The sequence below is a fragment of the Cyprinodon tularosa genome, unplaced genomic scaffold (genome assembly GCF_016077235.1).
Source record: "Cyprinodon tularosa strain WSP-4 unplaced genomic scaffold, ASM1607723v1 ctg535, whole genome shotgun sequence".
NCBI classification, from domain to species: Eukaryota; Metazoa; Chordata; class Actinopteri; order Cyprinodontiformes; family Cyprinodontidae; genus Cyprinodon; species Cyprinodon tularosa.
In genome coordinates, this window is record NW_024039269.1 from 272,523 (window position 1) to 295,423 (window position 22,901).

The 22,901-nt window shown below is 37.8% G+C and overlaps 1 protein-coding gene across 4 annotated transcripts in view; it reads right to left on the minus strand.

Annotated features, from left to right (window-relative positions):
- The window catches only part of LOC119796101 (glutamate receptor ionotropic, kainate 2), a 439,480-nt gene that overhangs the window by 130,537 nt on the left and 286,042 nt on the right, over nt 1-22,901 (minus strand). For all 4 annotated transcript variants that reach the window (XM_038304508.1, XM_038304507.1, XM_038304505.1 and 1 more), the window contains 3 exons: nt 17,275-17,418; nt 14,938-15,045; nt 10,002-10,115 (listed from right to left, as the gene is read on the minus strand). In XM_038304508.1, coding sequence (XP_038160436.1) covers nt 10,002-10,115; nt 14,938-15,045; nt 17,275-17,418 — 366 coding nt within the window. The remainder of the gene's footprint in view (nt 1-10,001; nt 10,116-14,937; nt 15,046-17,274; nt 17,419-22,901) is intronic.

Here is a 22,901-nt window from a genome sequence, read left to right on the forward strand (position 1 = left end):
TCACAACATTATCAGAATAAAGTCGTAACATTATCAGATTAAAGTCGCAACATTCTGAGAATAAAGTCGCAACATTATCAGATTAAAGTCGCAACATTCTGAGAATAAAGTCGCAACATTATCAGATTAAAGTCGCAACATTATCAGATTAAAGTCGCAACATTCTGAGACTAAACTCGCAACATTATCAGAATAAAGTCATAATATTATGAGAATAAAGTTGCAATAATAGAAGAATAAAGTCAAAATATTACAAGAATAAAATTGTAACATTGCGAGTATAAAGTCATAAAATTATGAGAATAAGGGTGTATTTTATGACAATTCTTAAAAGAAGCAATTTCTTCCCTAAAATAAGGAATGTTGAGCATTTTGTAAAATTACAAGGAAATATTAAGCCTTTCAGGACCAGCATCACATTATTATCAGTATCAAAACTTTACTAAACAACTGTACAAACGACTATGACTGTATCGAAGAAAGAACCAAAGGGATCCTGAAGAAATTCCCTCTTTCGTGGAAGAAGAGCTGCCTGGTTAGTGGTCGGCTACAAGGGTAGACAGTGAGTAGACAGTTGTGAGTTGTCATAAAATACTATTTTATTATTGTAATATTAGAACTTCATTTTCGTAAATTTACAACTTTATTCTCCTGATATTAGGATTTTATCCTTGTAATATTATGACTTTATTCTGATATTTCGACTTTATAAATTTTATATTTTTTCTGTAAGCTAGCCTGCCCCTAATACTGTGTTGTAAAATTTGTGCCGTTTCATAATTCTGTTCAATGCAGTCTACAATCCAGTAGATTATATCCTCAACAGAAATAAAAAATATATTTCATTAAGTTAAAATGTGAAAGATCCATCATCACATGTTAAAGACAGACTTTCTGTTGTTTTAGTGTTTTGTGAATTTTTTTTTTTACTGTCTAACAGATTTCTTCTTCTTAATACCATAAACTCAAGTAGAATTTTATTTTATTTATTTATTTTTTATTTAGCAAAGCAAACATCCAACCCATCCTGCCTCGGTGTAAAAATCCATCATCCTTCCATTGTTCAACCGTGAATCTTTTGTCCCATCCGCATGCAGATAGCTTACTGAAAGCCCTATTTTAATTCCATTCCATTTAATTCGAAAATACAAATTAAGGAACATTCACATGTTAATGAACACTGTTTGAAGTTTTTTGATAATTAATGCCTTTTTAATGCCTTGGAAGGGTTACAATAGTCCCAGTTCAGACCTAAAAGCGTGATATAAAATGAGATATGCTAGAGAAATGTCACACACATTACACTAATATAGACCAAGAAAACCTTTTTAATGCATATTGCCAGTCATAAGGTGGAATATACCTGTAGATGTTAGCATTACTTTAAGCTGTAATGAGTGATATAAACTGACACACTCTTTCATTTAGAGATTTTAATCTGGTTTTGACCTTAATGAGGTGCTCTTAAATCCAGCTGAGGTAATAACCAAATATAAATGAATATAAATAAAGGGATGTACCTTTGATTAATATTATGTTCAGTGTTTAAAATAAAATTAAAATAACACTAGATTTTTGAAGACCATTACTGATTATGTTGTCGAACCGATTCCTGATATGTGCTGCCAATATTTTGAGACTGATCTTTAGAAACCAATGTTTTTATTCTTTTTATTCCTCTATTTACATGATAAGTGAGTATAAATGAGTATAAAAGAGTATAAATCCTACTGTTTAAAAAAACTAAGTTAGAGGATTGACTTATGCTTTTCACTCTAGTAAAAGTGTAAAACTACGATTTTTAAAACAACTTAAAGTATGAAAGTAAAAGTGATGCAGCAAAATCTGTTAAGGACAGAAGCTTTACTGCTCTACTCTATTAAAGGAAAATTTTTCTACAATTCTGGATAATAACTTCCTTAGACTTAATTTTCTTAGTTTTATAACTAATGGTAACAGTGTCAAATTTAACTTTGCATCATCTTGAAAAACTTTATTTTGGTAAGTGGTGAGCAACAAGTTGGGGCAGCACCGATTCCAACCACAAAGAAATTGTCTGGAAGAAACTAATTATTTTGATGATATATAATAATAATAAAAAAAATGAATACCAACAGGCCATAACAAAAATGAGCTCAAATGAAACAAAGCTAATGAGTCCATTTTTAAAATGAAAGGAGTAAAATGTTGTATAAAAAATTATAATTCCAGAAAAGTATAGATAGCAAACATTTTAAGTTAAGTAAAGTAAGGAAGTATTTGTACTTTATTACTTGACGCCCCTGTTGCTGATAAATACACTATAGAATGGGTGAAAACATACCCATATCAGCGTATGACGATACAAGAAAAGAATATCGCCATCAGCCTAAATGACAAAATTAAATACACTTTCTAATAAAATCTAACAGCAGTCTGTCTATTCCAGATAAAAAATAGATTAGAGATCGTACAGTGTCATTTAAAATAAAAAAGAATATTTCCTGATTCACATTTAAATAAAAAAATAAATGATGCCAGAAATGATATAAGAAACATAAAACTCATTAAACAAAAGTTATTTTTTATAGTGCAACATGAGGATGTATTAATGTGGGGATGGATCACTGTGGTGTAACTTTTATTATTTAGCCATAATACTCAGAAATACGCCCTCCGACATGTGGGGACAAGCGGGTCAATCGTCCCAGGCCCAGGACAGAGGGGGGACCCAACAAAGGAGACAGCGTGTGTTTGAGGAGGAGACAGAGAGAGCCATCGCTACCGATAACAGAGAGGGGGAGGGGGTTGCTGCCCGACCGGACAGTCAGAGACGGATCACGCTAATAATTTCCATGATCCTGCGCTGTGGCCAACAACAATGACCAATTCTGATCGAGTGAATGTTGTGCGTTTAATAGCAAAAAGGAAGTTTTTCACGTAGATGGCAAATTAACTGCCAGCATTTTCAGAGGGCCGAGAATCCCCAAAGTATCTGACCTATTCTACGTCTCACAATAGAGGGGAAAAATAGTTTGGGACTGGCTGATATACAGCAGGTCAAAAAAGGCCATATTTTGCAGTGCCTGCTGTTCTCTTATAACCTGACTCCGCCAGATGGATTTGCTCCGCATATCCATCTGGAAACCTTCCGTAGAAGTAATTTTGGGAAGGGGCGAAAATACTGGTTAGCTGATTGGCCTACGTTGGTGATAGACGGGCCAAATAAACCAATCAGATCAACGAAGCATATGACGTACTAACAGAGCGACCACGAAAACACAACCACAAGCCAGGCTACTCTTGCTGAAACCAGTCGGGAGAAGAGCAAAAACATCTTTTCCTCTGAGAAAAGCCTCCAGAGCAGTGTTTTGCTCTTCTTTCAGTGAAGAAATACTCTGGAATTCCCATAAAACTTGCTCGATAGCCACGCTAACGCTAGCTTCATCGGCTGAAGCCGCCATGTTCTTTAGCCTGAACTGTCGCGCTTCTCGTTGCGTCACACCTCAACCCGTCTCAAAGCCAACGCTGATTGGACGTTCGTTTGGTGAACGGCTCCAAATTTTCTTTAACGGAGAGTCTCCAGACTGATCTGCGAGTGAAACCTTGAAAGCTCGCGAGATCAGGATGGTCTCACGAGGCTAGTTCTCTTATGAAGGAGAGAAAAGATCAACTAGTGCATTAACTTTAATAGATGGGATGAAAATATCCGACATAAAATACCTAAAGTTTAATGAAGGATTTCCAGGGACTGAAAGAAACCATGCACATAACAATTGTCATGGAAGAACCTGCAACATATTTTCCTCTCAACCTGTGACTGACTCGAGGTGAGCAGGCCTTCAGTAAAATGAAGATAATAAAAAGTTCCTGCACTCTAGGATGACCTAGGAAAGGTTCAATGGTCTAGCAATGCTGTCTATAGAGCATCAGCTTGCTAAGAAATTAGACTTTAAAGACATCATAAATGACTTCATCTCTAAAATATTTGCCAATTGGGATTTGGAGACCAACCACATTTATGAAGTCAAGACTTTTTTGGAGGACAAAAGAATAAAATAAAATGGCAGATTATTGAATAAATAATAATGAAAGGAGAATGAAGTCTACAGTTAAGTTGAGATGTGTGTGTGTTTGGTTGGGGTCAAACTCTGTGTGGTCCCAGGCCTGTCAGCTGGCCTGCTCAGAAATATGGGGTAGTGAAAAGCTGCAGGGTTCAGGGCCATATATGCCCCTGAGACCACGTCTGCACTAGATGTACACTCAATACTGAGAACCAACATTCATTAACCCCTTGAACCCTACGGACCCACCGGCGGGTCCAGCTGCTACGTGACCTCGTAGTTTTACCAAACCCCCAGTATTGATGTAAAAAACATATTTGGCACAGTTTGGTGACATTTATGGATAAATGTGCCAAAATGGCCCCTCCGCCTAAGAAATTTCTCACTAATACCATTCTAAAATAAATATGATTCATCTGATTGAGTCCAAATTTGGTATATTTTTACACAACATTTAGATTTGAAAGTCTACTACTTTTTTGTGCTATAAATAATATTTTGGTAGTGTTTTGCAATGTTTATTTCAAAGAAAATTTTGGCGAGGTTAAAAAAATGCAAAATATTTTGTATTTTGTCCCTAATATTTCAGGCAGGGTCAAAGCTACAATGGTGCTGACACCAGAAAACCATTCTATGACATCTTACCTTTACAGACGTACCAAAAGTTTCTTCTTAAATCTAATAGTTGTGAGGCTATAAGTTATTTACTTTTGTGTGTTTTTGTCAGGCAGAAATTTATTTATACCCCCTTAGGGTGTAAGAGGTTAAAAAAGGCGTTTACTCATAAGGTGGAGAGTGGTGCAGCAAAAAGGAAACAGAGAAGTTCATAGCAGTGAATTGGGCTCTAAATCTTTTCAGACAATCAAACTGGGAAACGGTTGCATGTGCTGGAAAACTGTTCTAATGTGTTTATATAATCTTAGAGAGAGTAAACAAGGCTTTTTTATTTTCCGCTATAGACAAAAGAAATTCCAGGCTGAGTTACTCGGCTGAATGAGCTCTACTTCCTGCTCAATTCAAGACATTCCACAGTACATTATCTCCTGCTAGAGCCCAAAGGTACTCCATTTCCTCTGCAATATTACGCCACTGATTACCAAAGTAGATAAACTGTTGATAGGCCAAGATCCTAACAGTAATTACATCATGTTTTATAGTACATAATCCTTGAGAAAATGATGAGAAGCTGGATGAAAGTGTGCATCAATCAAATGTAACAAACCCAATTATTGTCACCCCTCCCTCCTTTTTCCTCACTGCTCACAGCCATCACACAGCTCCCCATGACTCAATCCTGATATGGCAATTACAGCTGCAGAGAGTCTTTGCTAATAACTGCAATCCAATCACTTCACAGCGTGTGCGGAAGGAAAGAAGGACCAAGATAAATAATGACAACTCGCAATTTACTTGATATTGTTATTTTTACGCTTCTCTCCTGAATAACAGGATCCTCACTGGCTGTCATTTCGCTCAGATCTCAGGTTCCTTCTTTGGTCATGCCTTCTGCAAGACGAGGAGCCTCTGACCCTGCTTTGCATTCAGACAAATGCTTAAAAATGTTCACTTATAAAACACAGCAGGTCCCTAAATCAATCAGCAGCATTCATGGTTCAAATTTAATGATTAAAACATATTTGAAATCTTTATGTGCATTTTTAGCCAAACATATTTTGATAATAAATATCCAATTTAAAACAATTGCATTCATATCATAACATGCTGATGGTGTTGGATATGAAGGTTAGACTTTAGTTTACCTGCTGAGGAAAAGCTAACGAGATTTATGAGTCGCCAAGATTTGCTGATTAACTGCAGACGTGGTGCTGAGAGCCTCATGTATTCAGTTGGCAGAGCAGAAATGAACAAAACGTGATTCTGAAGTTGATGCAGAATAGAACACAATAAAGTAGAACAGAACAGAATAGAATTAAACAGATATAAAAAAAAGAATTAGATAGAATATAATAAAATAAAACAAAAAAATGCAATATAATAAAGTACAATTGAATAGAAAAAAATAGAATAAATAGAAAAGAATAGAAAAAAATTAAATAGAATAGAATAAAATAGAATTGAAAAAATAAAATAGATTATAATAAAATAAAACAGACTAGAATAAAATAGAATAGAACATTGGGGAGATTTTAGGTGTACAAACAGAGAAAGGACAGGTTGACCAAAGCCTGTAGATTCAGTTAAATGTAAATATATACAAAGAAATTGACACTATAGAAAACAACACTCTACAGGTATTAAAATCATGTATGGAGATTCAAAGAAATGTGTAACTCATCCCTTCCCAGGTCAGGTCTTCTGGAAAGGGAAGCTCTTCCAGTTTGACATTTTCCTCTCCACTGTCGCTACAAGCATGCTTAGTGTGAGGGATTGCTGAAGAGTCAATGAGTCGATGCAATCAGCTGGTTTTCCTTAGATAGAAATTCCGTAAAAGTTTTAAAAAAAATTGTAAAAATAATCCTCTGGATTTGGTTTCCAAGGTTTGAAGACGTTTCGCTTCCCGTCCAGGAAGCTTTCTCGATTCAAATGTCTTGATTCATATTGAGTTTGAGGCTTTATATAGACAAGGCCTTGTGTTGCTTGGAAACATGCAAATTGAAACTGACGAGCGGGTCGTTCGGTTCCATTGTTAGCCTGTAATATTTAAAACCTGTCTATGATTCTGAAGGTCGGTCGTTAAAGAAGGGATTGTTCACCTGGTTGGAGCGGGGAGGTACTTTGTTCCTCTGTGATGGGCTGGGGAGTGTGGTGATACCTAGAAGGGATCATCTCAATCACTGAATTGTAGGTTTTTGGAAGCTGGAATCTGAGTCCACCACCTCTGTTTAAGGTTAATTTTTCTGTCTTAACATAGATGCTTCCTTCCTCTCAAACCACCTAGTTTCTTTATCCAAAATGTGAACATTCTGGTCCTCTAAAGAATGTCCTTTGTCCGTAAGATGTAGGTGTACTGCAGAGTCTTGTCTAGAGGAGGGCACTCTTCTGTGTTGGGCCATGCGTCTGTGGAGAGGTTGTTTGGTTTCTCCAATATAAAGATCAGAGCATTCCTCACTGCACTGAACAGCATAAACCACTCTGCTCAGATTAGGTCTGGGGTTTTATTTGTTTAAGGGTTTGGTTTGAAATGTTCTGGGATTTTGTGTTTGGAGAAAATCCTCTTGAGTTTTTCCAGCAACATAAGGGATTGTGATGTTTTAATTTTCTCACCACCATCTTCTGCTGCGTGTCTTTTGGATTTCCATGCTGATTTGATAAACGTCCACTAATGCTGCGTTCACACCGGGGGCAGCTGGCGCGACAGAAGCAGCGAGTTTACATGCAAAGTCAATGGTTGACGCGCGTCAAGGCGCAGCAAAAGGTCCCGCGGCGCGTTTCGAGCAGCAAGCGCAGCGCGTCTGAGCAGCTGAAGCAGCGCGTCGGGCGCGTTTTGGCATCTGACGCGCGTGACGCGCCGCAAACGCGTTGCTGCTCGAGATGGAAAAATTGAATTTTTGCTGCTCGACGCGCCGCGTCAACCAATCAGAGAAGCTGATCTGGGAGCTGGCAGGGAGAGAGACACAGCGCTGATGACACAGACCGCTCTGATTACTCCTCTTAAACAGTTTATTAACGCATAATTAACTTAAAATATATACATCTGCCGGCAGAATATGTTGGCTTTTATTATTGTGGTGCCTGCAGATCGGATTATTTAGATGAAAAACACCTACCAGCCGCCGCGGTAAACCGCGAGGAGGCGACCCGGCCAGAGGCTGCTGTTGAAGGGATTCCTTCTGTCGGCGCACCGCTGGTATGTGGGGGTCTGAGCGGCTCCGACAGAAAAAATTTGGAAGGCAGGAGAATAATCTGGATGAACTGACTGCACTGATTAAGTTTTCAGGTGGACTTTCTCACTTAAAAACATATTAAAACTACTTTATTCCCACTGATCACAGCAAATATAGCTGCAAGGCAGAGAAAGGATAGTGAAGCTCCGCCCAACGCGCGTCAGAGCCACTTTTGGACCGCGCAGGCAGAGCAGCAAAGCTGCTTCAGACGCGCGTCAGAACTAACTGGTACAAGCAGCAAAAATGAAGCAGCAGACGCGATTTTGCTGCTTTTGCTGCCCCCGGTGTGAACGCAGCATTAGACTAAAAACTTTTAAATCAATCTGACTGGATGATCTGGTAAACTGTAAAGTGCACTGAGATGACGCGTTGTGAATTGGCGCCATAAAATTAAACTGAATAACTTAATAAAAACTGAACATTATTGATCTCACATTGGAGAAATTTACCTCTGGAGCAGTGGGCTGCCATTGTGCGGCGCCCGGGGAGCAGTGTGGGGTTAGAGGTCTTTGCTCAGAGACCCAGAGTGGCAGTCTGTGGGAGTGGGGCTCAAACTCATAACCTCAGGATTCCAAGCTCTATGCCCTAACCACTAGGCCGCCACGCCCGGCCTAGTGTGAATTAACCCCCACACTGCCCCCCGGGCGCCGCACAATGGCAGCCCACTGCTCCCCAAGGGGGTTGGGTTAAATGCAGAAAGTTCATTTCGTTGCTCTGTACTTGTGAGAGTGGAATGACAATAAAAGCTGGAGTGAATTCATTTAAAACAGAAGGAAAACAGACGGAAACTGGCTGATAAGACATTCATTGAAAAATCGTAACAGTGAATTCTTAACAAAAGAATCATAATGGAATCTAAAAGGTTGGAACGATTTTTAAACAGTCTTTTACTCATAGTTTATCCTGACTCTCTCGGTTGTGAAATCATTGGGAAGAAAAATGCTCAGTTTCTCTGATAAATTACTCAACAGGAGGCAGAGCCATAAAGCATGAAATCTTATTGGACAATCAATCAGTTAATTTTCCCTTGCCTGAGTCTACTTCCACCAAATTGGCATCTCCACAGTGGTGAAGTCAACTGGCAATTTGGGAGAGAAGTGCTTTGAGGTACTCTGCTTCAATTGAATCAGAGAGCAACATCCCTAGAAAGTGCTCTGAAAAGAAAGGGCAGTACGAGCACAGCGCTGGAAGATGTTTCAAGAGGAAAGGCTCCAAAATAATAACATCTTTACAGCAAGCGTGTTTTGGCTGAGAGCTGCTCTGGCCTTGTGCTGGTAAAAGAAAAAAAACTGCTGTTTCAATTTAATTTGCTCTAAATAAACACAGAAAACCGCTGCATTGAGTTTGCACATTGTTGGCAGTAAATGAGAGCGAGAAGTCATTCTTTTCCATTTGCAGACTTCATTACACAGATGTAATCTCATTCTGATGTTTACCAGCTGCAATTTTAAGGTTCTTTCTCTTGTTGCTGCTGAAGATCTGACTTTGATGGAAAAAGGAAAAGTTTATTAAAGGACTTACTACTGATTTTTGTGGAAAGTTCCTTTACAGAAATGAGTTTTTCTACAATATCCTAATATTGGATAAAGTATCCGTTTATTTATTAATGAACGGCCAAATATTAATATTAAACTTGGCTTGCTTTAGATTTAGAAAGGATTTCAACTTGTGATGGTTTTTGCTCATGTACCATCCTGAAATGGCACTTTAAGGACTCAACGCCTCATTTTCACCAGTAGAAGTCAATAGAAAGGCCACACAGCTATACTGTGACACTGGGTGTGTGTGTGTGTGTGTGTGTGTGGCCATGTCTTTAATACCTGGTGGGGACAATTTCCTAGGAATATGCTACATTTTGGGGACTCATAGGTACTTGTGGGGACCAACAGCTGGTCCCCATAATGAAAGTTTCTCTTGTTGGGGTGGGGGTTCGGTTTAGGACTAAGGTGTGAATTGAGTTTAGGTTAGGTTTAGGGATAGGTATGTGTCGGTAATGGTTAGGCCATATAAATTAGTGGGAAATGAATGGAAGTCAATGGAAGGTCCCCACAAGGATATTGTGACACAACGTGTGTGTGTGTGTTTAGAAGATGAAAAACAAAAGGAGGTTTACCAGTATGGTGGAGACGATGAGAGATCGGTTGGACAACGAATCAGAGACATTAGTCGTCTTTCCCTTCTGGTTGTCAGTCATATTCAGGCCACTTGCTGGGTCCCAGGTACCAATCTGTAAAAAGGAAACAATATTTTGGTCCCGCCTGAAGAATCTTAAGCAATAAGGCTGAAATAATAAGTGTTTTAGAAAGTTATTATTTGGAATTTTTATTATAATATTTAGAATGTATTGATTCAAGTACAAAATATTCTCAACATTTAGTGCCAATTTAATATCACAACAAGGTGAAATCCATTTTCGAACCTTCAAATTGCACAGAACTATTTTTTACAATCCTTTTTTATGGTAAAACTTATGACTTTGTGTAATTACAATACATAAAGATTCAAATGTTGTATTTGTTCACTGCAAATATTTAAATCTAAATAAGTAGTTTAGATTTTTTCTTCAATTGAGGAGGTAATTGAGACACTTTGCCAATGGAACAAGATCATTTACATTTAAAATAAGAAAAAAAAACTGCATTGTCTTATTTTAAGTACATACTATCTAATTATCTTATTTTAAGATTAAAAATACTCATTCCATTAGCTAATGATCCTATTAACCTACTAAAATGAATCAAAAACACAGTTGATTTAAGACATTTTTACTTATTTGTAGATTGTTTTTTGCAGTGTTTGTTTTACAGTGCACCATCCTTAATGCGTTTTTTGCTTCTATCCAATTCAGCTCCTCATAGAGATGATCTGTGTTGCTCCCTGAGGAAACAGTTGACAGCAACGTGACCACTAAACCCTTTCTCGGCAGCTTTCTTCAGACACCCACGGGGAGCACGTTACAGCTGATCTAAGAATCTGATCGGCGTCGTAGCCTTTCGAGGGCTTGACCAGTGGGAGGGAGGAAAATACACGCTTGAGAAGCAAAGAGGAAGAGGACAGCAAAGACATCAAATTATGCCTCAAGGCCTTTCATGTTCTTTCTGAACTCTTACTTTAAATTGTAAAGTCAGGCCTCTTTAACACCATCTGCTGCTCTTCAAGCAGCCCCTCAACCCAGAGCATTACCGGAGGGGACCGCAAACACTCCAACCCACAGCCGCCACACGCTCCGCAGGGTGATCTCGCTGAGTGCTTGAGATGGTCTTTGCAATTGCAAATCAATCCTTTAATTCAGGTTTCATGAGGCTGGAGGGCTTTTGAATGAGTTTTTATTAATGGAGTAAATTATTCAAGGCGGTTCGTGCACGCATCGTACATAGACCAAAGGTCAGGAGATGCTGAGAGGAATGCACCACTGAGAATAATGAAGTTTAAAGTACTTGCAGTTCCGCGAGAGGATATTATTTCTATCAGTTGCATTAGCTGCTGTCCTCTTTTGAAGATCTTGTCAATGTTTGAGTACCAAACAGTGCAGTTCTACTTATCTCTGGAAAGAAGGTGCTCCTCTGCATAGGGGAACTTAAACATAACTGAGGAAGATACGTTGTGATGGTAACAGACGTATGTTGTTGTTGTTTTGAAGCCAGACACAAATAAAATGTTTTTAATTTTAATGCTATCCCCTATTGTGTGCTAGAAGAAAATCAACCAGACCTACGAGAGTAAATTCAGCTGTTTTAGCCGGGAATAGGGAAAAGTTTGGAAGAGAGATAAAAAAAATAGTGTACTGCACTGCAAAATAAGTTTTTTTCTCTTCAAATAAGCGCATTTTTTCTTGAATTGAGGAGGAAATGTAAAAAAAAAATTATGGTTTAATAGATTTAAATTTAAAATAAGAAAAAAAAACAATGGCATTGTCTTATTTCAATTGCATGTTATCTAATTATTTTATTTCAAGAGAAAAAAATACTCATTCAATTCAGTTTATTTCTGTAGCTCCAATTTGCAACACGTCATCTCAAGACACTTTACATTTCAATTCAGATCACCCAGTCAGATTGATTCAAAGTTTTCCATCTAAGGAAAACCAGCTGATTGCATCGACTCATTGACTCTTCAGCAATCCCTCACACTCAGCATGCTTGTAGCGACAGTGGAGAGGAAAAACTAATTTTTAACAGGAAGGAACCTCCAGCAGAACCATTGGCAGATCATTTTATTTACCTACTCAAATTAAGGGTAAATTTTACTTAATTTGAGAAAGTGTTACTTATTTCTAGATCACTTTTGCAGTGTGTTATCAAGAATGTTACAAGTAGAAAAGAAATGGATTACACACTCCAAAAAAGATCTAGAAATAGGCAAAAAGTGAGAAAAATGAAGTGTATTTACACTTAGTTTGAGTAGGTAAATAAGATTTACTCATAAAATAACATAATTAGATAAAATGCACTTGAAATAAGACAATGGATTTTTCTTATTCTAAATGTAAATTGTCTAATTCCATTGGCAAAAAGGCTCACTTGCAGGGCTAACTGGACTAAACGGGGCTACTCCGGCAGGTAGCTGCTGTCAGCAGTGCATTTTCCAGGGAGACGATTGTGCCTTGTAGGAGAAACAGGAACAGGTCAACAGTTTTAACATCATTGAAGAAAAGCAGATGGTTCTGCTGGAGGTTTCTTCCTGTTTAAAGGTAGTTTTCCTCTCCGCTGTCGCCACATACATGCTTGGTGTGAGTGATTGCTGAAGAGTCCCTGATGTGATGCAATGAATTGAATTGATTTTTTTCTGTAAAGTGCCTTGAGATGAAATGTTAATAATTGGCGCTATATAAATAAACTAAATTGAATTGAATAAGTCTTAACTCTTTTATTCTATTATCTAAATCATTCACTTAAATGCAAAGACTGAGAAAAAATCCTAGCCATCTCTTCTTGTGAATCTTTGACATGCATCAGACAGCATTTGCTTGAGTATCTGAATTTTTTCGGGTTGCATCAGATTTCATTTAGCATTGAAAGCAGTTAGAACTAGCAGGACTGAAGGGATAAAAAAAAAAACATTTCAGTCTGAGCTTTAGGCATTTCATTCTCACTGTCAGTGACTTTAAATCTAATTATGAATTCCAGAAAAATTATCTCATTTAAGATAGAGTTGTATTTTATAACTTTTATAAACAAACAATGAAGCCAGAAATGTTTTAGCTGACTTGGCAGTATGCTCACTGAGCCGATTAAAATCTCCAGCATTTCACACAGTTTTCCAGAGATAGTCTATGGAATAAAGAAGTCTGGCTATAAAGAGGTTAAATCTGAGTTGAAACTGTTTTTCTATCAATATGTCAATGATTTCATCCTACCAGATTTCCACGTTCATAGTAACTCAATGCTAACCTAGCATCCTTCCGTTAAAACCTAAGGTTTAACTAATACCCTTTTCCCACTGGCTGAAAAGCTCCGTTTAAACCCAGGAGCAATGGACTTTTAGTGGCACTGGGAACAACTCACTGACGCCTGTCTACCCGGGTCAAATAACTTGGCAAGAGACCCACGTTAAAATTGCCTCGGCTCTGATCAGCAGGCTGTGGGAACACCAGAACCGGGTTGACACGCACAATTACAGTTTACCATTGAATGCAACTTACGGACGTCAACACACCTTCTGATCTAACAAGCAGAAACAGCCCTGTTTCCATTAGATAAACATGGAGCAGCTCTGGTAACTGACTACGCCCTGGCTTTCTAACAAGCTGCTCTCCATTGTTTACTTTCCTGATTTCTGGTGACATCATCAAAGCTAACCGGGCATGATGGTGTCACTAGAAACGCGGCGGCGGGGGGACACAGCTTGCCAACAGGGGGTTAGACTCGCTCTTTTTTGTTGGTGGGGAAGGGAGCCAAAAGCTGAGTGTTAGCGGGTCGAACCATGTTTGAAAAACAAATGATGACCTGCTATTTTCAGTGGGAAAGATGCTACATAGTTGTTAACAATAACTCAAGATGATATCCAAGCATCCTCTTCTCAAAGACTATGGTGATGTTGTCTACATGCATGCTGCCTCTAGTACTCTCCACCTGTTAGATTCTGTGTACCATAGTGCTCTGCGCTTCCTAACTAACTCCTATTCCCGTACTCATCATTGTACGCTGTATGAACTGGAGGCTGGCCGTCACTAAGTCTACGTAGACAACTTCATTTGTATATTTTTTTCTATACAAGGCCATGTTGGGTAAACTGCCGGCATATTTATGCAATCTCCTCAAGCTAAATTCCAGCCATTTTCATCTCCGTTCCACCAGGTGGCGCTCTTACCAGGTTCCAATGGTTTTTACTGAGCTGGGGAAGAAATCCTTCTCTTACTTTGCTCCATGGTCCTGGAATAATTTGCAAAACTTGCTCCATCTAAATGATCTATTCCCATTGAATGAATTTAAGGCCATGTTAAAATGTAACTGCCCTATGTGATCTGTCTTTTCCTCTATGTGAGATTTTGTCTAAGTTGTATTTCTGTTTGTATTTTAACTGGTGTGCCGTCTTGGCCAGGTCTCCCTCGAAAAAGAGATTTCAATCTCAAGGGACTTCCTGGTTAAATAAAGGTTAAATAAAAATAAAATAAAAGACTAGAGTTTAACATACAAACATACTGGAGGATAAATGGTGAGTTAGATCAACATTGGATTCTATACAGGGTTATCAAGGTAGACGCAGATAAACAGTAAATTATGCCACATTGTTAGAGTTGTTTTAGGAGGTTTTGCAATGTTGATCCCCTTTACAGTTCTCCACTATTTTGTTTTTTTAACTATCAAACAAAATCAAAGGAATTGATGTATGGAGATCAAATCCGGATCATTTGAGTTCTGATGTCAATAAAAAGCTGGAAATGATTCAGTACTGAAGCCTTTCTGTGAGGTGAATAGATTATTGGATGTTCATCTATAATTATTCTGTAGTGGAGGAGCCCTTTTCTGCACACTGATCATTGAACTTTGTATTCATTGTGTTTTATGAAACAGCAGATTCGCACACAAACAAATGAGGAAAATCCGAACCTTTTCGAGACCGTCTTCTTTAAGGCTAATAACATCGAGGTCAAAGTCTGTCCTCAGGCCGTTGGTCCTGTTGAAAGAGATTCTTCCAGTGAGGCCATCCCAGTGAGCCTGCAGGCAGAAGAAGTGAGACACAGCTCATCAGAGGAGACAATAAACCAGCGACATCAAGTCTGCATCTCTGCTCTCAGATAGCGCTTTGATGGCAGCCTTGAAAGAAACAGCCCAGAAGTCTTCCGCTTCTTCGTTTGTGTAAAGCCTTTTCTGTTCGGGGTGTCTAAATAGACTCAGAGTCTGTGTTTGTGACAGTGGGAAAGCAATTACCCTATCTTTACAGATATTTAGAACTGTGATGGAATACAGTGCAGCATGAAAGTGACTCACAACAGAGATGGCTTCTAGCCTGGCGTGGAAAATCATCACAGTGATTCTAGCAGACGGGAGAGAATGCACTTCAGGGCCCATTTTTGAATCAGTGAGTGGGAGAAACAAATCTGGAAGTTCCTCTACGAGCTACTCAAAAACCTTTATGACACTGCAGTGGGTGGCTCCGTGTCTGAGTGCCACTTCATTTCTGGAAGTACTGTGGAATATCTGAGGATGCATTACTTTAGCGGAGATCACTGGAAGATTGTATTGCTTACTAAAAAAGAAGAAAACATCCACTTTAGGTCATCATCAGATAATGATTCTCATGAATTCATATTATTATTTCCATATCTCTATTTTCCTGTTTTCTGACCTATGCTAAATTTAATTTAATTGATCTATGAATCCTTTATGACATTATTATTATTTGAAAAGACACTTTCGAAATTAATTGACCTAAGAGCTTTTAATTGTATGGAAGCCGGGAGCGTTCATGTCTCTCCCATACTTTTTCATGGTGTTTTTCTCAAGAAAACAAGTTAATTTTCTCATCTAATGATAACAAAAGCGTTTTTTTTGTGATAACGAGATAATTGGTGTGTGTTAAAACTGATAACATCCTTCAATAACATAACAGCAGGACAGGATTCATGGCAGCCTATGTGCAATCCAGTAAATAATCCTGTGTTTAACTTTTAGGTAAAGAGACGACGTTGTTGGTTTGATGATTTGCTTCCACTTCTGATTCATAAGCATTTAGACCTATGCGGTGTTCACTCACCAGGTGTTTTCTGAACAGGCCTGATGTTATGTCTGTAAAAGCTGTAAAATGCATTAATCCCCAAACCAGCCAGATTTTCATTAAAAAACAGTCACATTTATTTTTACCGTATTCCATGCAATCATACACAACAACCTGACAATGAGTCAAAAGAAAAAGAAAGTAAAAAAAACTAAAGATTTCGCCCGCATGCGGTACTGCGACTCCACATTATGGGCTCCGCAGGCATGGATGGACTGGGAATCCTGGGCTGTTGGCCAGCCTCATTCATTACTCAGACAGGTTAATCATCTCATTATCTCAAGAAATCAATAACTGTTTTCTGGAGATAACAACATAATTATCCTGTTATCTCGAGAAAATATTTAATGGTTTAACCGTGATAACGAGATACTTATGTCATTACCTCGAGAAGACAAAGGAAAAAAAAAAGTTGCGTAGGACCGCTCTGGGCTTCCGTATAATTGACACCATTTCTGCCCATCTTTCCCTTAACAGAGGTAAGTCCACCTGTAGTGTGTTACATGGTTCCTTGGTTCGTCTGTGACCTCCTACAGCCATTCTCAATGCACACCTGAGATAATCTGACAGCGAAGGTTCACTGCCTTTCCATTTCTTTCTTCATTTGTGGATAATTGACTCTTTCTGTGGTTCACTGAGCCCCAAAGCCTTAGAAATGGCTTCGTAACTCTTTCCAGGTAGACAAATGTCAGGGATTTGGTTTCTTACATTTCTGTAAAATGGGGTTTGGTGTATTGCTTATTTAGGATATGTTGTCAACAATCTCTGTTTACATAACTTCTATGTTCCTCAGGTCAGGAAGTCATCAGCTTACATCTGTTCATTTATGATTTCACAGCAGAGGTAATTTTATAGATTTAAAGAGTATTGTTTCCCCCTTATGGAAATTAACCAGATCTGATGATGCAGTAAACCTCTGCCATTTCGGGTAAACAAAACCTTTGGTCTGTTATAGGAGCACCGTGAAGTCTGGTTAAAAAAAAAGAATTTTGATTATGTAACATATTTCCATAAGAACACCATATTTTCATTTCTCCATTTTTCCATCTTGCCATCCTGATTTACATTCTCCCCTCATCTGGCTCTCTGAGAGCATCTGTGTTGTGTGTGAAGGAGCTGCGTATGCTGAGAGTTGACACCGAATGGCGAGCAGGTAGACTAGGATCTACCTCTTTGATGAGGGCCATGAAGCGATTCCCAAAGCGCCAAGGCTTGTGTCGGTTGCACTGTAATGAACTGACAGTGATCTGCTGAGACTGCTGCACAGCCACGGCCACCACATGCACGGCATCGTACATCAGCGCGGCGTCCGTCTGCAAACAAGACAGGGGAGAAGCAGAAGGTCATTAACATGGAAGAGAGCTCCCAGCAGATCAGCGGGAATATATGCAGAGTGGAGAACATGTTGGTGGATTGGTATCAAAATCAAAGCTTTATTTCAAAGCTCCGTTCTTACATCTTTAGCATGGACAAGGTCACAATGTAGGTAATGAATGTCTCTAGACAATCCGGTCATTTTCTGCAATGATTTAAATGGATTTCACCAATAGTAATACATTTATTATGAGAACAAAAAGTTCAGCCACCTTTAAGTCAACTGTCAAGTTTTTTTTATTTCCAGAAAGTATTGCTGCGTTTTTTTTTGTTTTGTTTTTTTTTTGTTGGGTAAAGGTCTCAAGACCTTGTAAAAAGGTACTTGTATACCAAACGCAAACAGCCACACTGCAAAAACAATCTAGAAGTAAAAATGTCTTATATTAAGTGTATTTACTTAATATACTTTACATTAAGTGTATAAATGTCTTTATAATTATAATTTTTATTTTTTCTGACACTTTTTATGTTTTTGTACGGTGACCTTGAGTGTCCAGAAAGGTGCCTTTTTAAATAAAATGTATTATTATTATTATTTACCCTTAAATTTAGTATGTAAATAAGACGATTTGCCAATAGAGTTATATTTACTGTTGAAGTAGGTTAATTAGATAATATGCACTTGAAAGAAGACATAATACAATTGTTTTCTCTTGTTTTAAAAGTAAATTGTCTTTTTCCATTGGCAAAGTGTCTCAGATGACAGCTCACTTCAAGAAAAAATGTCCTTATTTTAAGAAAAAATGACTTATTTAGATTTCAATACTTTGCAGTGCAATTTTCAGCATGGTTTTGCCTGCCGTTGGCCGCTTGACATTTCACTTTTCCTTCACTTGCAGTTTGCCCAAATAGCGCATTTCACTGCATCGCCAACAGAAATGGCGTCTATGGCATGCTCTTTAACATTCAATCCCTAAACTGGGTATTAATTACTGATGTATGTAACATTATCTGATTGTCAAGACTCCTGTCTCTGTGTTTGTGTTTCTGTGTTTGTGTCCCTTCCTCCACCAGGAGGCGCCTGGTTCTGGTCCGCCTCCTCACACACCTGTTCATGGTTTCCTCATTAACGGACCGTTCTTTAGCTGCTGGCTGCCACTACCTTGACGCCAGAGTGTTTGCCAGTTTTGGGTACTCTAGCCAAGCTGAGTTTTGCTGAGCCAAACTGAGTTCTTGTCAACCTGAGTTTTAACATTGTTTTCGTCTTTACCTCTCGGCAGGAAGTCATCCTGCAAACTGGATTTTTCGGACCCTCTCTCCCTGGAAGGATCAACTGAGGTTCAAACTGAGCTGGGGTTACAAACAGGAGGATTTAACCATCTTTCCCCAAGAGATTGTTTGAGCTTCACACTGAGAAAGGGATTCATCTCCACTACGACCCGTTCAAGTACCGCAGGAAATCAGAGTGGCAGTTAGCTTCTCTGTTCACCTACAAACAGCCGCATCCTGGGTAAACCCTGTCCACCCTCCACCGAATCAGACAAACACTGGAACTACAGCATACAGACTGGAGTCTAGGATTCAACAACTTCTCTGGAAACGTGAGTCAGCAACCAAATCCTCTTCTCCAAGTTCACGAATCAAATTTCCCACTGAGCCTGAACTAATCGCTGTGTCTTCCCCTCACTTTTCAGTTCCGGTTGTGCAGTGTTCAGAGCAACACATCTCTCTGCATTATCTCTTGAATAAAACCTGTTAAACCTTTTCTCCTGGTCTCCCTGTTTGGTTTTCAGCATTTGGGTCTGAACTTTAAGTAAAAATCATGACACTGATTAGAATTTGACTTATCTGTTATTCCGTTTCACTGCTAAGATGCAAACAATGTTAGCCGTGCATGTTATAGGGTTTGTTATTACAGATATCTGCATTAAAGCTGCAGATGTCTGCTACTCTTATTGTACCCTGATAACAAATATCTGTAATTCCATTTTATATTTGCCACAATTTTGTTGGAAAATATCATCAAATGAAGATATCTGGATTGGCCTTTCTTTATGTTGTGGTCGGGAAATTTAGTTTCTCTTATTTCATATATTAATTTATGCTATTTACTCATTATAAAAGTTTTCACTCAGTGTGTTTCACATGCAAGGCCACGTAATTCTCATTTGTGAGGGTGTTTATAGACAAGAACTACCTTCTTCCCATAACAAACCAGATCCTTTCTCAAGGTTTATTCATAACATGTTACTGTTTAACTAAACTGTCTGTAATTTGTTTTGACTCTGACTACTTGTTATTATTGTAAGTAAGAGGGAAGAAACGCTGCCCAATCAGAACAGGGCTGATTAGCGTGCAATAAGGGCCGTATGATGAACTGTTCTCTCTTTGCAAAGATAAAAATAAAGTGCAGACTGAGTGAAATCCATCGATCTTGGTTTATTTAACTGGAGTAAATAGTGGAATACTTTTTTCCCACTAAAATGTCTTGAACTGAATTTGAGATTTTCAAAGTGACAATATAGATGTCCACAACTGAATTATGACTCGTTAAAATTATATCTTCATTGTATGTTAAAATGACTTTTTTAAATGTAATATTACGAAATTTGAAATGACATTGTGGATATCTGAAACTGGAATCATAGACAGCCACAATGTACTTTAGATGCCATAACATCTTTGAAATAAATTTAGCACTGCAAAAAATCTAAATCTAGATAAGTCATTTTTTCTTAAAATAAGTGCATTTGTTCTTGAATTGAGGAGGTAAAAGAGACATTTTACCAATCGAACAAGACAATTTACACTTAAAATAAGAAAACACAACTGAATTGTCTTATTTCAAGTGCATATTATCTAATTTTCTTATTTTAAGAGTAAAATTACTCATTCCATTGGCAAACTATCTCATTAACCTACTCAAATTAAGGGTGAATACACTTAATTTAAGAAATTTTTAGTTATTTCTAGATCGTTTTTGCAGTGGAGATATTTGAAATTGCAGATATCTTTTAAACTCATTCCGTCTAATCAAATCATAATTAGGGAAATCTTGAGTTATAAATCTCACTGGGCAAAATGACATTACAGATATCTGTAATTGCATCAGAATTGATGCTCGATGCCAATGCCACTGCTGCAGCAAGGGGAAGGCTGGAGTGATTAGTCATCATATTTGCATCTCCTTTCATGGAAACTTGAATTACCTGATGAAAGAAAATGGATTAAAATGTGACTGACGGAGCAACCTTTGCATATTTTCTGAACATGAACACATTTCTTATCTATGTATGTCCTGAAAAAGTTACATTACCATACATATTCAATAAAGAAATTAAGGTTTTGCATCATTAGTGTCACTCTGTACCCCAAACCATCTAGTCGATCCTTGGTGCACCGTTTCATTGGAATAACATGGAAATTCACTCAACCCAAACAAGTCCTGACTCAATAACTTCAGTAATCTCTCTAGATCCCACATCAGGGTTTTGGTGCGGGTGGGTTTGGGGTGCCTGTCCTGTGGCGAAATATAGTACATTTTATGTGTATGAGGGTATGTGTGTATTTATTGGGAGTAGGGAGGAGAATCCGTAAAGAAATCCACTTCTGCTTCTGTCTCCTTGAACCCCAGTGGGCCTCAGCAGATGGCCGCTCACACTGAGCCTGGTTCTGCTGGAGGTTTCTTCCTGTTCAAAGGGAGTTTTTCCTCTCCACTGTCGCTACAAGCATGCTTAGTGTGAGGGATTGCTGAAGAGTAAATGAGTCGATGCAATCAGCTGGTTTTCCTTAGATAGAAAACTTTGAATCAATCTGACTGGATGATCTGGTGAACTGGAAAGTGACCTGAGATGACATGATGTGAATTGGAGCTATAGAAATAAACTGAATAGAATTGAAAATTGAATTAAAGACAAAATAGTTTCCACATCTCATCAGAACAAAACTATTTTATGGGCCCCAAGGTTGAAAATATGGTCAATATTTAAAAAGATGATTTCTGTTCTGATATAGAGCTTAGTTTAAAATTCATAGAGAATTTTACATATAAAGTCTATAAACATGTTTTATTTATAATTGTGATTTAATATTACAGACTTGTTCCATGTTGGGATGAAGTCCAAATAAATGGGGAGTAGTATTGCAGAAACAAGAGGATGATTCGCTACTTTTTAAAGTTAACTAGAAGTTGAATGAATGAAGAAAATCCACTTCTGGATAATAGTGAATTTATGCTTTAATCCAATTTACAGAGCTAATACTGTAAAAAAAAAATAAATAAAAAAAAATAAGATATTAACAGTACAAACAACATCTTGTCAATAAGAAGGACTTTCTCTCCAGCTGACAGATTGTGTGTTTCAGTTAGCGGCACACATGGACACAGATGTCAACAATGTCAGAGCGTCAAAACGAAAAATAATAAAGTCAATACTTATAATGTTAGCATTGTTTTCAGTTGCTAAATGTCTCAGCTCACTGACCATTGTAGGTAGCCATGTTTGTTGTGACTGTGGCCGGTGGCTGCTAACCAACCAATGGGCAGATGATGACGCTCTAAGACATGCCCCCTACTCATTTACATAATGAGTTAGAAATGCAGACAGAAATGTAAAAAAAAAATAAAACAGACAAAAATATTATAACACGCACATAAAAAAATACATAAAGAAATAAGTAATAAATGAATAAAGTTGAAGATTATAACGGCAAATTAATGAATAAGGTAATTATTACAAAGGCGAATAAACAATGAGGCTAATTAAAAGTGATATATACATTTATGTCTGACTGTGTAATTTATTTTCTACTTGCATTTATTTGTTTTTTATTTTTGGGGGACAATTAATTGTATGCTTATTTATTTTTGTATTTATTTTTAATTATTGCAGGATGGGTCCTCCATAAGTATCAATAAAATATTAAAATGAATAATATTTATACAGTAGTTGGCATTCATAATGCCCTTCCCAGTCAAACGCCAGCCGGATGGCAGCCCACTTCCCAGCAACTCCCAGCAAAATCCCCTCCAACTTCCAGCCTCTGGCCTTCTCCTGGGTGCGCACATTTTTTTACTCTGACTCCACCCTTTCACTGTATTACAGGCTCTGACCAGGAGATGGCGCTTCTTTAGATCTTAATGTCCACAAATCAAGACAGAAAGACTATTTTAGTACAAAGATTGTTGTTTAAAAACCAAGAACCAGTCAAGGACCAATCAATTAAGTAGGGAAATTTTGAATTGCTAACTGTATTTATTATATATAATATTTATTATTCATTAAAAGGGAGTTATTTTATAAAATAATGGTTTATTTCAAAGTTGTTACAGGTTTCTAAACCAGCAAATCAGCCTTATTTTTGTATTGATGAACATCGCTTTCTTACCACTTTTTCATGTTTTTTAAACAATCTGTGAAAATCTGTCTAAAAACTGTTCAGTTAAGCTTTAAGTAGCTTCAGATTTTACAGTGTTACATTC